This window comes from Strigops habroptila, chromosome 9 (assembly GCF_004027225.2).
Source record: "Strigops habroptila isolate Jane chromosome 9, bStrHab1.2.pri, whole genome shotgun sequence".
In the NCBI taxonomy this organism is placed as follows: domain Eukaryota; kingdom Metazoa; phylum Chordata; class Aves; order Psittaciformes; family Psittacidae; genus Strigops; species Strigops habroptila.
The window spans coordinates 21860889-21875114 of NC_044285.2; the positions used below are offsets into that span (position 1 = coordinate 21860889).

Genomic DNA, 14226 nt, shown 5'->3' on the forward strand with positions numbered 1-14226 from the left:
CAGATATGTGTTGCCATGAGCCCTCCTGCCCTGCTGGGAGCTCTCCTAGCCCTTCCCTTCCCATGGTGTTTGCATCCAAGTTCTGGAGCAGGTTTCTGCCCTCCACACTAGCAGCATGGCCAGGTTGGAGCTGCTTCCTGAGGGGGTGCTGGAGGCTGGTGGCTCCCTGGTCAGTGCCACCATCCTGGACCAGTTTGCGCAACAGGTTTTGGTTTGAAAACACCTGGAATGGGTACAGATTTCATCCTGGAGGCAAAGTTTTCCCTGGCACAGCAGAGGATAGAGGATGCCACAACCATGGGCACACTGAGAGCTGGAAATGGAAAGAAAGGAATGCTCTAAGCTTACTCTTTCTAGATCCTACATGAAGTAGGAAGGGGTCTTACTGTGTCCACCTCTGCCTACTGCATCAGGAAGGGCTCTTGCCTGAATTGTTTTCCTACACCAGGAGAACACCTCAGTGTAGCAGTTCTGACCTGCATGTGCTTTTGAAAAACCATCGATTACCCAGAACTTCTGCCATCTCCACAGTCCTGGTACAACCTCAGCATTGTAAAAGGAGTCCATGGGCTGGCAGGTGGACTCAGCTTATGTCACCATCTTCTCTGGAGGCACAGGAGCTATTACCAGTGCAAAGTAGTTTCCCAGTGCAATGTCCTGCTCACTATAATTTATACACCATGAGCTTGAAGAACTACTTCATATATTAACACTTTATTCCTGGCTGGTTCTCAGCACCATGCAAAGGTTAAAATTGCATCATAACTAATAGAAAATTGAAGTGAGATTGAGTTAGACCTCCTCTCCCTGCACTCTGTAAGTTTTTGGAGCCCTGTGTCGAAGGTCCTGTCACAGGAGGGCTCTCACCCAGCTCCATGGCTGGTTTTGTCCCTACTGCTCTAGAACTGCTTTCATGCATTGAGGACTAACATTTCATGTCTGCCAGGAAGAAGTGCTGCAAAGAAAGACCATAAAAAAGGCTTTGCAGTTCTCTAGCCTCAAGCAGCAGCATTTGGTGCACACATGCTGTAAGAATATCATCCTGAGCATGGCAACATAGGGAACTTTTTGTTCTGTTTCCTGATAGCAACCTAATTTCCTTTCTGCCTCTTTCTTGCCCTCCTTCATTGCCTGGTTTGTTGGTCTCCTATGGAACAGAGGTCTCGAGACACCTCAGAGGAAGGAGCACACCAGCATGGAGCCTGATGTCTTCTTTACTGAGGACACAGCCGGAGAACCAGTGCTCTGTGAATGAGTATGACAGGGAAAACTTCACTAAGCCTGGGACAGCAATGACACCAAGTGGTGGCAGCGGCCTTTCACAAACATCCTTCTGAGCCAGCTCCTCCTCAGGAGGCAGTCTGGCAAGTAAACAGAAACAAATGTGGTGAAGATGCCTTGTCTCCATTTCTATTATGACACTTCACATCCTTTTCCTACCCCTGGGGTCATACCATGGCCACAGGCTGCGGGGGAAGTCTGGGAGAGCAGCGAGGAGCACGGATCCATGCTCTGAACTGTCACTGTTGCTGAGGGTCTGTGCTGTGTGCTCTGTGCTACCTCAGTTGAGTCAGTGGCCTCGCTGCATCTCTGCTGGTGCTGTGCAGAAGCACAGCAAACTCTTGTGAGCAAGTTCTGGTGTCCATGCAGCAGCACGGAGGGGCCTTGAACTACAGCAGCAGAGCTGGGGAAAAAAAAAAAGCCCAAAACGAGCAAAAAATAAACTGAAGAATTTGCTCCTTTCCCCAGCTTTGCTCCTGGAAATCCCCAAAGAACACGTGTGACCTGGTGAGCAATGGGCATTGTGGTGACAGATGCGAGGGCAGAGCAGGCAAATTGCCAAACCATGGCATCCCTCAGAAGTTGTTCTGTCCCTCTCAGATTGTAATTTAAATTGAAGAGGGATCGGTGGGTTTGGACTCGAGTGGCTGCTTGACTGTGTGGGAGAAGGAGTAACATTGAACAGTTAAGCAGTGGAGCAGGTCACCCAGACTTCATACCTGGAGGTTTCAAGACCTGATGGGACAAAGCCCTGAGTAACATGGTCTGACCCCAGAGCTGAACCCCTGCTTTGAGCAGATGGCTGGACTTCAGCTGAGGTTCTCTCCAGCCTGAGCTATCCTGTGCTTCTAGGTTGTTGTCCAAGGCAGGTGTGGACACCTTGCTTCTGAGTAACACATGGCTCAGGAGGTAACATTGCTCCAGCCATCTACATAGCAGTTCAGAGGAGGAGGATGAAGCAGGACTCCATGGTGAAGCAGGCACCCCTCGAATGGACTGCTGCCCATGAAGGATCCATGTTGGAGCCTGTGGGTAAGCCCATGACAGAGCAGGTACACCCCCAAATGAAGATGTGTGTTGAGCGGTCACAGTGGAGAACAGGAAATCAGCAAGAAGGAAGGAGCAGCAGAGAGGAACTGTCCTGGGTTCAGCTACAGCAGTCATTTTTTCTCCTTCGTAGTAGCTGGTGCAGTGCCGTGTTTTTGACTTTCAGCCTGGGAACAACACTGATAACACCAATGTTTTCAGTTGTTGCTAAGTAATGTTTATTCTGAGCAAGGACTTTCTCGGTCTCATGCTCTGCCAGGGAGGAGGGGAAGCCGGGAGGAAGCAGAGACAGGACACCTGACCCAAACTGGCCAAAGGGGTATTCCATACCACAGCACGTCATGCCCAGTATATAAACCAGGGGGAGTTACCCGGAAGGCCCAGATCACTGCTCGGGTCGGGCTGGGTATCGGTCAGCGGGTGGTGAGCAATTGTATCCTCTCCTCTTGTTATTTCCCTTATCATTATTATCATTGGTGGTAGCAGTAGTGGTTTTGTATTACACCTTAGTTACTGGACTGTTCTTATCTCAACCCGTGGGAGTTACATTCTTCTGATTCTCCTCCCCATCCCTCTGGACATTCTTCTGATTCTCCTCCCCATCCCTCTGGTAGCGGGGGGAGGAAGAAGGAGGGGAGTGAGCGAGCGGCTGCGTGGTTCTGAGTTACCGGCTGGGCTCAAACCACGACAGGAACCTACTATGGCCTGACTGCATCCCCCTGCCATTGCCTATTCCTTCACCTGGGTGATTGCATGTAACCTGCAGTGGTACCAAGGAAGGGGAGTGGTGCTGGCAGCAATGTTGAGCCTGGCAAAGGGAAGAAGAGGTGTGAAAATGCTTGGGGTTTTTTTGTTTGGTTCCAAAAACCTGAATCAGTGCTCAAATAATTATAGTATATTCATTGACAATGAATTAAGTGAAATTCCCCAAGTTGAGTCTCTTTTGCCCATGACAGTAATTACCCAGTGACCCCCCCATCTTTAGCTCAACCCACAAGATAGCGAAGGGGGGACATGGGGGACAGACAGACAGGCTCTTGCTGGATGGGTGGGAGAATGAGGATCTCATTCAGGTATCTCATGGCAAGTTTCTGCTGTGATGGTCAGGCACCTGCTTGCCCTCCCATGAGCTTGCCTGGGTGGGATGTGAGCTGGTGGCCCCGTGGCATGACAGCAGGACAGGAATGCCATTAGGCTGTCAGTCCATCACACTGCTGGCTGAGGGGCATCTGGTCTGCTCCAGTGTCAAGCACAATACTTTATGTCATTATTTTTCTTGCTTATAATTAGTTTTGAGCCAAGGCTTTGCTACAGCTAATGAAAGGCAAGCTGGGGGGGGGGCCACCCACACCCCAGCACACAATAGCAAGCCTGGGCAAAACAACATAGGTTGGAGGACGGGCTCTGCAGTCCTGGGCTCAAGTGACTGCAGAAGGACAGTGGGACACCTCTTGCAGCAAAGCTGGTGGGTCAGAGACCATGAAGGACACAAAAAGAGGCTGCTGTGGTGCTAGAGGTCAGTTGTTCAGCAGCAGGTTGAAGAACCTGGGAGGGCTCCAAGAGGTAGCAAGGTGATGCTCTCCCTCAGGGCTGCCATTGTGCAACTGCTCCAGGGCGTCAGAGTTGATCATGCTTGGCATGATCTGAACCATCATTACATGCCTCTTGGAAAACTCCCTCCTAGCTTGGTCCTGCTCTCCTGAAGGATGAAGGGCCATAGCACTGGGGCATTTAATAGGGAGCACCAGGTCTTGAAGGCAATGTTTGGAGCAATCGAGTCGTAAGACATTTGGGTTTTACCCACCAAACTCAACCTTTGCCCCTGTGAGTGCTTAATTACATGCACAGGGTGAAGGTGTACCAAGCAGCCATCCCAAACCAGGCACATAAACAGGCTGAGTGTTTAGTGATCAGCACATGAGGGACAGCAGAAGGTTCAAGGAGTAAGCCAAGGCCAACGAGCCCCTAGTAAACCCCAGGGTCCCACAAGGCAGGGACACTGCTTGAATCAGAAATCCCAGCAATACCATGACCAAGATGCTTTTTGTAACGCTGCTAATCTTTCCAGCAAAGAGGGTTATAAAGATGCTCCAGGAGTGAGTGGTGGCATCAGCTCAATCAAGCTTGTAATTTTGTCATGCAGCAGTTCAGGTCTCCTTCAGCGAGCAGAGGCTGCAGGGACTGAATCCACCCCTCTCCTGGCTGCCAGGAGCTTCCCTCCATCACCCACCGAGCTGCTCCCTCTCCCCATGCTCCCTGCACAAGCCTTCCCACACCCACAGAAAAGTCAGAGCTAGTCTGTGCAAAGAGCCAGTTTTATTCCCAGGGGTGCATCAGACATGAGGATTGCAGAAAACACACAGGCAATATAGAGGGAGGCTCTGCTTTTCACACAAGCACTCACTAAAAACAGTATTACAAAGAGAATAAATAAAAAGTGATGTTGCTACAGTGACCCACAAGCACGATGCTCTCCTCTGTGTGCCATGCATGGCCAAGCTGCAGACCTCATCCTCCACGGCTGTACTTCCTCAGCTTGAAAAATACTTCTCCAGCACCTTTGTTAAAAGCCCTGTCTCCTACAAGAAAAGGCACAAGGGTGAGAACACTCATACACTGCTTCCACCAATATCATCTGTGGGTACCACGGGGCAGAAGATCAGACAAATGTCCCATACTGGACCACTTTCAGGGGTGGCTGGGGACAGCACATGAGAAGGAAAGGATAGGAGACAGAAGCCTGGTTCCTGCCTCCCATCCTGTACTCCACCAGCTGGACCACAGCTGATGGACATCAGAAACAAACTTCACCAACCCACTGAGGTTGGGCTTCAGGAAAAAGAGCAGCCTCAATGCCCAATTCAGCAGAGAAGGCAGAGAGACACAAACCACAGCAAGGAATTGTTATGGAGGGATTTTCTTGGATTGAGTACTGCCCAGAGGTCCCAGAGCTGCACAGCATAGCATCTACCTTCATGCGAAGGGGCTCTTCCCACATCCCTGGAGCTATTCCACTCCACACATGGTCTCGCCCTGTCTCCTACAGAAATACTGCCATACACCCAAGAAGGTGACAAGGGATAGGGACAACCCTCTTCTGCCAGCCAAATCCTGGTCACACATAGCAACAGGATGAACACCATGAAGCCCCAGCACATTGAGAGCTGAGCCCTGCCTGCCACATGTGGTTGAATGCACAAAACGGAAACCCCGGTCTGCAAACCGCTTCTGCACTGTGTGACTTCTGCCATCACAAACATGGACCAGCACATGGGCTCCTGTCTTACAAAGGGATGGGAAACATCTTGAGAAAAAAACCAAAGGGCAGCAAGCAGGATTAACCCATGTGAAGGAAGAGCATGCAAAAAGACCAAGTCCTGGGGTTCATTTCATGCCTAGAAGCACCCCATAGAATGCAAGAGCCCACTTGTGAATGATCAGTGACACCCTCAGAAAATGAAAAGCCCACTGGGTTTTTCAACAAAAGTCAAAGTTCCTTTGATCCCATGTGCTGCAGCAGCAGAGCAGCACTTGGAGAGCACATTCATTTCTGCCTTGCTGACCAGGGGAGCCCAAGGAAGGGAGAAGCATCTTTGTTTTTCTAAATCGAGTTGAGATGCAAGTGACAGATCCTGAGCTGGGGGCAGACAGAGAATTTCACAGAGCAGAGCTATTAAACAGCTTATCAGGCAGGTGGTGAACACAGCACACAGATCAGTTCAAGCACAGGCTGTGTGCTGACCCCATGTGTCCAACAAGTCACACTGAGGGGAAAAGTTTCCAGGGTGGCAGGAGTTTGCACTAGCACTGTGTCATCCCCAGAAGCAAGAAAAATAAGGTCCCACAGAAAAGTAGAACACAGACACCACTCAAAGCATCAGGAGAAGCAGTCCTGTAATATCAACCAGCAGCTCAGAAGCAAGGATGCCCTGGGGAATGGGTGGTGAAGAAAGGAGCAAGAAGGCAGGAGCTGAGTTTCGTGAGGTGCTCAGGAGAAGGGCAGAACCAGACCTATCACCCAATAAGGTCTCCATAGCCACCAAGAGGATGAGCACACCAGGGCACTGGCTAAGGAGAACAGGAGGCTGGGAGAAGGTGAGGGGTATGAGCCAGTTGCACATCAGGCACCTAAGCTGTGATGCCATGCGTTCAGGGCATCCCATCTCCTACCAGGGAGGGATCGGGGCAGTGATTAAATCACTTTCATTTCAAAGTGACAAGCTTTGACACCCAGCACACACACGCCAAAGGCTTATGTCCAGAGCTGGGTGCTACCCCTGGCCAGGACCTGCCTTTGAGTCCTGGCAGTGACTGCTGGAGGGCACCAGCATCCAGCTGGCAGCCTTGAGGCACACCACCAGTGCTGGAGGCAGCCTCCACCCAAACACATCTGCACTGTGAGCCATGACCACGCAACTTACATGCACAGAGGAGAGCCACAGGGACCACCTACCAAATTCAGACCACATGCTCACAAACACCTTAGTGGACAAGGCAGAGTGGCACATCCACCAGCCCTTCCATCATCTTGGGCAGGTAATGCAGCAAATACCCTTCTCCTCAAAGGCTCTCCAGGGAGGATGGAGAAAGGTCCAGGACCTTCACAGCCCTCTCTCCCCTTTCAGCTGCATCCAAGCAGCAAAAGCCACAGCAGCACAGCAGTCACAGCACACACCATCTTAAGGGTGTCTTCAGCTCATGCTCAGCTGTATCCTGATGGGAGAAATCCCTCTTGGAAAGCCTTGGTTTACCTTAGTCTACTGAAACCAAGTCAAGAAGGCACTTGAACAATCAATGCCACTCAGGCTTACAACCCTGCAACTGTGCTCCAGCTGTGCCTTCCCAAAAAAGCAAAGAGGAGCCAGCACTGCCTACACGTGGATAACAGAAGTAGTTTTACCTGTGTGCAGTGTTACTGAATAGCTCCTCGAGTATAGCAGCTCAGTGGGGCAACACATATAGGACCCACTTAAGAGGATTCCACCCCTTTTAGGTGCTCAGTTACTTCCTGCAGTGACTAGAAAAGGCGAGACATCAGGGAAGCATGCATGAGGTGACCAACAGCAGCGCCACACAGACTGAGCAATTCCATCTCGTGTGAGGGTCTGTGTGTGTGCATTGCTCCCAGGGGCAGGTTTTCCATTAGGAATTGTGTGAGCTGTTAGGCAAAAACCATACCAAGACTGAGGATCTGCTGATGCACAGCGGACTACTGGAGCTCCTGCCTGCTCCCCGAGTCCCACTCTGCAGCAGCACGACTAACACACACCTCCCCTCTACCAGGCAAGCTCACAGAGCTATGTGCTGCTCAGTAATGAGGGATCCTGACCACAGCAACACATACCCAAGGTGGGGGTATCAGAAACCTAAGACCTCTTTGCACGATGGACTCCTTTCCCTTCACATATGGAGCTGTGTCTCTCTTGGCCTCTCTCCAAAGAAATAGAGGGGAAGAAGAATTTCCCAGTCCCTACAGTGACTGGAAAAGGGGACCTTTCTTCATAGCCACAGTGGCCAGCCATCCTCGTCTGCATCTGGCCAAGGAAGACCCAGAAGTTTATTAACAAACTCTGGGCTAGAGATCACTGCTACAGCTCCACCGCACGATCTCTTGCTCATCCTCACACCCTTCTCAAGCATTTGGGACTACTAGCCACTGCCCAGCTAGGCACATGCCTAGGGAGGCTTCTCTGTCCCTTTATGACTGCTGTTAAGAAGTGGTTTAAGAAGGGTTAACAGGAGTAGAAAGGGGGGAATACACCTCTAGCAGCTCAGATGCTCCCATCTCCAGCAAAGCTGGCTGTTGCAGATTAAGATCTCCACCACCTCCCTGTTCTGAGCATCCCCGTCTTAGTCAGTATTCACCTGGTCAGCGAGGTCGTATTTTCCTTGATTCTCATACAAAAGTCTCTCTTGCAAGAGGATTTTCAGGAGCTCACGGGTAAGCAGTTCCATCATGTCCTCCAGCAAAGCTCTGAGAGAGGGACCAAAGACCATGGGCACTGCAGGCTCCTCTGCCGGCGCCAGGTGCGGGGAGCCCGTGACACTCTTCTTCCCCATGAAGTGACCTGCAACAAACACACTTGGGTGTCTGCACAAGCACAGGGCGACAGAGGCTCTGGAGAAGCTGTTATCCACTACCTCACACTGGCACAAGGCAACAAGCACCGAGCAAACCTAATGAGTTAGCTGAGTACATCAAAGTGAGTAGAACCCCAGAAATCCCAGGTCCTCATTCCACATGGGACTTCGGGGAAACTTCCCCCTCCTGTGCTGTGATCCCTCGTGGGATCTCTGGGATTGCAGCACTGCCGGACCTGTCACCAAGAGACATGCGAGGAGGTTGCCCTTTCCCCGCCCAGGTCTTCTCCTGCCCACCCCACGCCCCTCAGCATCCCCCTCCGCCCTGCAGGGTCCCAAGGGGAGCAGGGGGCTCCCTGCAGGCAGCGGCACAGGGTTGCGTGGAGGGCTCCGTGCTCCGCGCGTCCCTCAGCTGCTCCACAACACGCGTGTCCGTGTCCCCCGCCAGCGGTACCTGTGGCCCAGAGGTTGCCGCGGGGGTTGACCTTGATCTTGGCCGCCTGGCTGCGGTGCTCGGCGAAGTCGAGGTGCACGGCGCGCCCCAGCGCGGCGCCACACAGCAGCAGCAGGAGGCAGCGCAGCACCGCCATGACCACCCCGCCGGGACCCGCCACCGCCCGCCCTTATAGACCGCGGGGACAGGCCCCGCCCTCCCGCCCGCCCCTGAGGCGCCCCTCAGCCCGCCCGTCCCCCCCTCAGCCGCCTCACGTCGCTGTTCGTCCCCACCATCCCGAGCCATGCCACCGCGGCCACGGACACGGTGCGAGACCTACCGCCGACGTGAACGCTGTCGCTGCTCAGCCCGTGCTCGCAAATCCATGGTCTCATTGCAGGAGGTGGCCAGGCTGGATTCACCCTTCTCAGCCCAGGCTGCCAGTTCCCCGCTACCTCCCACTTCTCTGCCCAGCAAAGTGCTCCATGGTGCTACAAGTGGCCTCACAAGGATACCAGCCAGCACCCATGGCACACTTGGACACAGCCTCTCCGGGCTCACAGATTTTATGGGCCAAGCTCTCCCAGTAACAACCACCCTGAGCCTTGTCTACTGCTGGTGCTTCTCTTTGAACCCAGGGACACTGCCTGCAGACCTTGTTGGTGAAGATTGAGGCAAAGGAGGCCTGGAGTACCTCAGCCCTGTCCGTGTCCACTGCTGTTTGAAGTGGTGCCGTAGAGAAGAGCTTCCTCCTTCCGTCTTCTACAGCCAGAGGAGTTTGTCAGATGTGCAAGGGACATCAGATCTTCTATAACTAAAGTAGTACTTCTAAAACTATAGAATTACTATCATAGAATGGTTTGGTTTGGAAGAGACCTTAAAGCTCATCCAGTTCCAACCCCCTGCCATGGGCAGGGACACCTTCCACTAGAGCAGGTTGATCCAAGCCCCTGTGTCCAACCTGGCCTTGAACACTGCCAGGGATGGGGCAGCCACAGCTTCTCTGGGCAGCCTGTGCCAGCGCCTCAGCACCCTCACAGGGAAGAACAGTTCATCCCTTTCCATTAATGGGATGGAGCCGTGCATGCCCAGCAACAGCATGGATGGAACTGTGCTCAGCCATGCCAGGGACAGAGATAGTGGGGGCCTGGGACATGGATTGCGTATACCCAGGGCTCAGATGATATGAAATCCATGTAAAACTGGGAGCATTTGATCAAAGGGCCCCAAGACACAGGTTGTGCTGTTTCTTCTTGTCACCTGCCTGCAGCCCACAGGGATTTTCAGTCTTTTCCAGATTCCATACTTGTAGGGCGCTCTCAGGGATTGGATTGCTGATGGGAAAACCCTGTGTGTCTGAAATGGTAAAGAAAAGAGGTGTAAGAGCACCCAGAAATCTCACCTAGCAAGCTGGTCTTAAAACTACCTCTGTTTTGTGTTGTATACACAGACCACTCCCAGGAAGCAGAAGGTCTGAAGCACTGGGGGCTGACCAGGACCAGCAATGGCCAGCAAGGCAGCTCTCATCAGCCACAGGACCTGAGGCAAGCAGAGCAGTCTCAGAGATGGTCACCACATTCAGAGGAAGTCCAGGTCATCAAGCACGTTCATGATGATGAACAGGTCCCAGGAAAAGCTGCAAATCAGAACGAGGTCTGGTGGGGGTAACCAGGATCAGACACAGTCCAGACAGGTCCACAGCCAAGCCCTGCTGTGCTGGAGGCCAATGCTTCTACAACACAGGTTAACCAGATACTAAAGGCCCAGGGCTGAGCTGAAATGGGGGTGGAGGCCCCACATGAGACCCATTAAAGCCTGTCAGTGTCCTCAGGGCCCTGCCTGTTTCTGCCAAGTTTCCAGCTTCATAACTCTGCAAGGAGGTGCTGGCTGGTGGGGGAGGCTGTGCCTGAGGTGACCCAGTTCTCTTGGGAACTGGCACAGGGAAGATGTATTAGCAATGTCCTCAGCATTTACTGGTGTTCAGGAGAACAGGGCTGGAGGAGATTCGTTCCCCTTCAAGAGCAGGGGGTTAGAGTCCAGACTGCAAACGCAGCTCTAATGCTATGGGGAGGAAAAAATTAAAAAGTACGCCCGTGTTAGAGGTGCATCCTTCCAAACAGTGTGTGTATCCCCTTGGTGGCTACCTGGCTGGTTGGCATGTGCTCCCTTACTGACTGGGAGGCGTGCAATGAGGATAGGCATGGCTGACCAAGAGATGCTGCCTTCTTTTCGGTCTGCCACCCATGAGAGAGGTGGCTGCCTCTGCTCACCTTGTGTCGACGTGTGCTGGAGGGCCTGGGATGCTACGGGGAATTTCACTCCACTTTCTCCCCACGCTCCTCCCCTGAGCATGTTCAGCAGGAGTACTGCTGAGCAGGGCAGTGCTGGGCCAAGTCTCTGCTCGCCTCCTGAGGAGGTGGCCCTTTTGGGTGCTCCCCATGCGCTGTGTGGGGTGTGTGAATATGATGCCCAACTACGGATGTGGCACTTGTAGCACTGCAGCCCTGACCCTCCTGCTTGCATTGTGGCACCTTCATCTCTTCCATCAAGTCAGCTGAGGGAGGCGCCCTGAGGCCCTAAGTCCTGGTGGTGCTAGGTGGCTGTGACCACTGCCTGGGCTCTGATGTCCCCTATTAATCCTCACAAGCCTTGTGGGACAGTTTCACTGCGTCTGGTTGGGCTGCCTGGGATGATGCCCATGGTTCCACCTGGATCTGATGTTGAACTAGACACACAACCAGAACTGACACGGAGTTGGTCTCTTTTTCAGCTAGTAGCTGCAGGCTGCACACATTCCCTTGGACAGGGGGTAAGAGGAGGAACACAAAGGCTGATGTCCAGGGGCCCAGTGCCCAGTCTCTGCAGAAGGCAGGGGTATTTGCAGGCTGCTGCTGCAGCCAGTGCTCCAGCTGCATGTATGCCACACGCACACACATGTGCACATTACGTGTGCACACACACTGCTCTATTTCCTCTTGAAGCCCATGTCCCCCCTCCAATGTTCTGCACTGTCGCTATGTACTGATAAAACATGGCTTGAAATGGACTGACATGATCTCAAGCGTTTTTTTCCAAACCTTTTAAATTCACTCATGGTGGCAAAAATGTTGGGAATCTGGAGTGTCTGGAGAGGCCTTGGGATGTTGTCAGGGCAGGAGGAGGAGGATATGAGGCCCAGAGAGGATGCTGGATGTGAAGGTGGAGCCTAGTACTGCCCGGCACCAGCATAGAAGACTGATTTCTCTTCAGGCTGGGGAAAGGCCGTTATCTGGGAAGCTGAGCTGCATTCCTCCACCAGTGCTTTGGAGCTGCTGCCTCCACTGCACATGCAAACAACTTGTCCACTGCTTTGCTCCCCAAAATGCCAGGGCTTCACTCAGGCGGCTGCAGAGTGCTGTGTCAGGGCTGTGTCTGTCCTGGTGCTTGCTGTAGCTGTTGTGTCCATGCACACCAGCAGCCAGAAGGAGGAAAAAGTGAGACAATGGGTTATCTGTAGGATTATGTAGAATGAAGCCAGGGATAAAGTGATACCAATTACAGTGAGGACAGAGAAAAGAGCCCTGGGCAATTACAGCACTTACCAAGGCGTGACAGGGGTTAAGTCCGGCTTCTGCAGGGCAGCACATTGCTCCTTGGAGATTAACTGGACGGCAGCAGGCAGCTCCAGGGACAGGGGATAGTGGCAGTCAGCACAGCATTTCAAGTAGGGTGAAGGCTTTTGTGCTGATCTCATTTTAACTAGATACACAAGCGAACTGACATACAGCTTCCCTCTTGTTCAGCTGGTGGTTTCAGGCTGCATGCCTTACCTCTGTCAGGGTGGGAGTGGAGAAACTGTTATTTCTGATCCCTGTGGTACTGATGAGGGACTGCAAGGCACGTTCGGAAAAGGCTGAGAAGAGGAAATCAGGGGGCTCCTGACAGGATGCCAGATTAATTGCTGAGTATGGAGGCTTGGCCACATGGGGCATGTGTGGGAGATCCTAGCCCGTAACCCTGATTTCAAGCCTGGGAAGAGCAATGGAATAGCTGCTCAGGGACTTGATGGAGGCTGGGAGTGGGAGCACAGTTCAGAACAGCCAGTGGGGCTTTTATGGTAAAAAACAACTTGTGAAAGGGACTGAGCAACAGCATTGGTGCTAAAGGAAACTGCCTGGCTGTAATACAGACAGGGCTTTGAGAACACTGATTTCATCCTCTGCAGCAGCCTCATTGCAAACCAGCCCCAGACATGAACAGACAGATCCTGAGCAGGAGCCTCAGCACAGCTCACCCTCTTCAGTGGTGTCATTATAGCTGAGTGAGTTTACCAGTGAACATGTTGCAGTGCTGAGCAGCCCCTGGGCCAGATGTGGATGAGTGGGATCGATCCAGACGGTCTTTTCATGCACCTGGGAATAAGGACTACATTTCAGTCATACGGGACTGGAGCAGGCTGATTGCACGGTGTCCAAATTCCTCCATTCCTGGGAAAGCAAGAGAGCTGTCCCCTCCCTTGTCACCCTGAGCCGGAGCAAATGGAGCCTGAGAGATGGCAGCAACAAAAGTGGCCTTGCTTACAGAGAGCAGGTTTCCTCTGATGTAGGTGATGTTGTTCCTAATCTGGGAAAAGTAACCGGCATCCTGGACCCGCCCGGGAGAGGCACCACAACCTGATCTCCAACCCTCGATCACCAGCCTTGTGATAGATTTTCTGCCTTTGCTTTCCCCCCAGCACCTAAACACCCATCAGCCATGCAGCTGGGGACAGCCTTTGGTGGTAGAGGAGGCTGGAGCCTGCTGAGGTGACAGCTCTGGTCTGGATCCTGCTGAGACCATCAGCATCCAGGGCAGGAATTGTCACTGCAGTGCTCCTCCTCTGCTTGTTCTCTCCAGCTCAGCAGCGGTTCACTTCCGCAACTGTTCCCGGCCACCAAAGGAATTTCCCAGCTTATCTGTCAAAACAGAGATTACAAAGTCTATTGCAGAAATTGATTTTGCTGGCAAAGGTCACCACTCCGGCTTCAACAAGTGGTGCAGGAGGTCAGCCTGTTGGCCACCAGCTTCCTGTAAGGGCCTCACAATGGAACCAGGGAAGGACAGGGATGACTCAGAAAACACCAGGCTTATGAAAAATGGCATGTCCTTGTGCCAGAGCATACTCCACAGAGCTGACCATCCCTTCTCCCAGTAGGATTTAACCCTCTGGAGCTGGGTGAGAGCAGCCTGCAGCCACCTCTCTGCAGCCCTGCATTGATCCACGCCCTGCAGGAACGGTCCCTTCTCACCCAAAGCAGCCTCAAAGCTCCAGGGATCCTCAGCTTGTGCCATTAGTTTTCCCAGCTGCCTCCAGCTGGAGGAAGCAGTGATTGTTTTGCTCTGTTTTTTCCTAGTAATTCTTGCAC

General features: G+C 52.7%; 1 protein-coding gene across 1 annotated transcript; it reads right to left on the bottom strand.

Annotated features, from left to right (window-relative positions):
• Positions 1-4625: 4625 nt before the first annotated feature.
• On the bottom strand, positions 4626-9047 carry NMB (neuromedin B). Its single transcript, XM_030497462.1, has 3 exons — positions 8864-9047; positions 8194-8396; positions 4626-4907 (listed from the first exon to the last, which is right to left on the bottom strand). The coding sequence occupies exons 1-3, from the start codon at positions 8997-8999 to the stop codon at positions 4860-4862; spliced, it is 387 nt and encodes a 128-aa protein (XP_030353322.1). The 5' UTR covers positions 9000-9047; the 3' UTR covers positions 4626-4859.
• Between the last annotated feature and the right edge of the window lie 5179 nt (positions 9048-14226).

Bases quoted from the DNA above. Each gene is read 5' to 3' on its own strand.
- NMB (XM_030497462.1), bottom strand. From the start codon at position 8,999: ATGGCGGTGCTGCGCTGCCTCCTGCTGCTGCTGTGTGGCGCCGCGCTG. The intron at 8,397-8,863 runs GTACCGCTGGCG...TGTTTGTTGCAG, and splicing joins CGGCAACCTCTGGGCCACAG to GTCACTTCATGGGGAAGAAG. The intron at 4,908-8,193 runs GTGAATACTGAC...CTTTTCTTGTAG, and splicing joins AATACGACCTCGCTGACCAG to GAGACAGGGCTTTTAACAAA.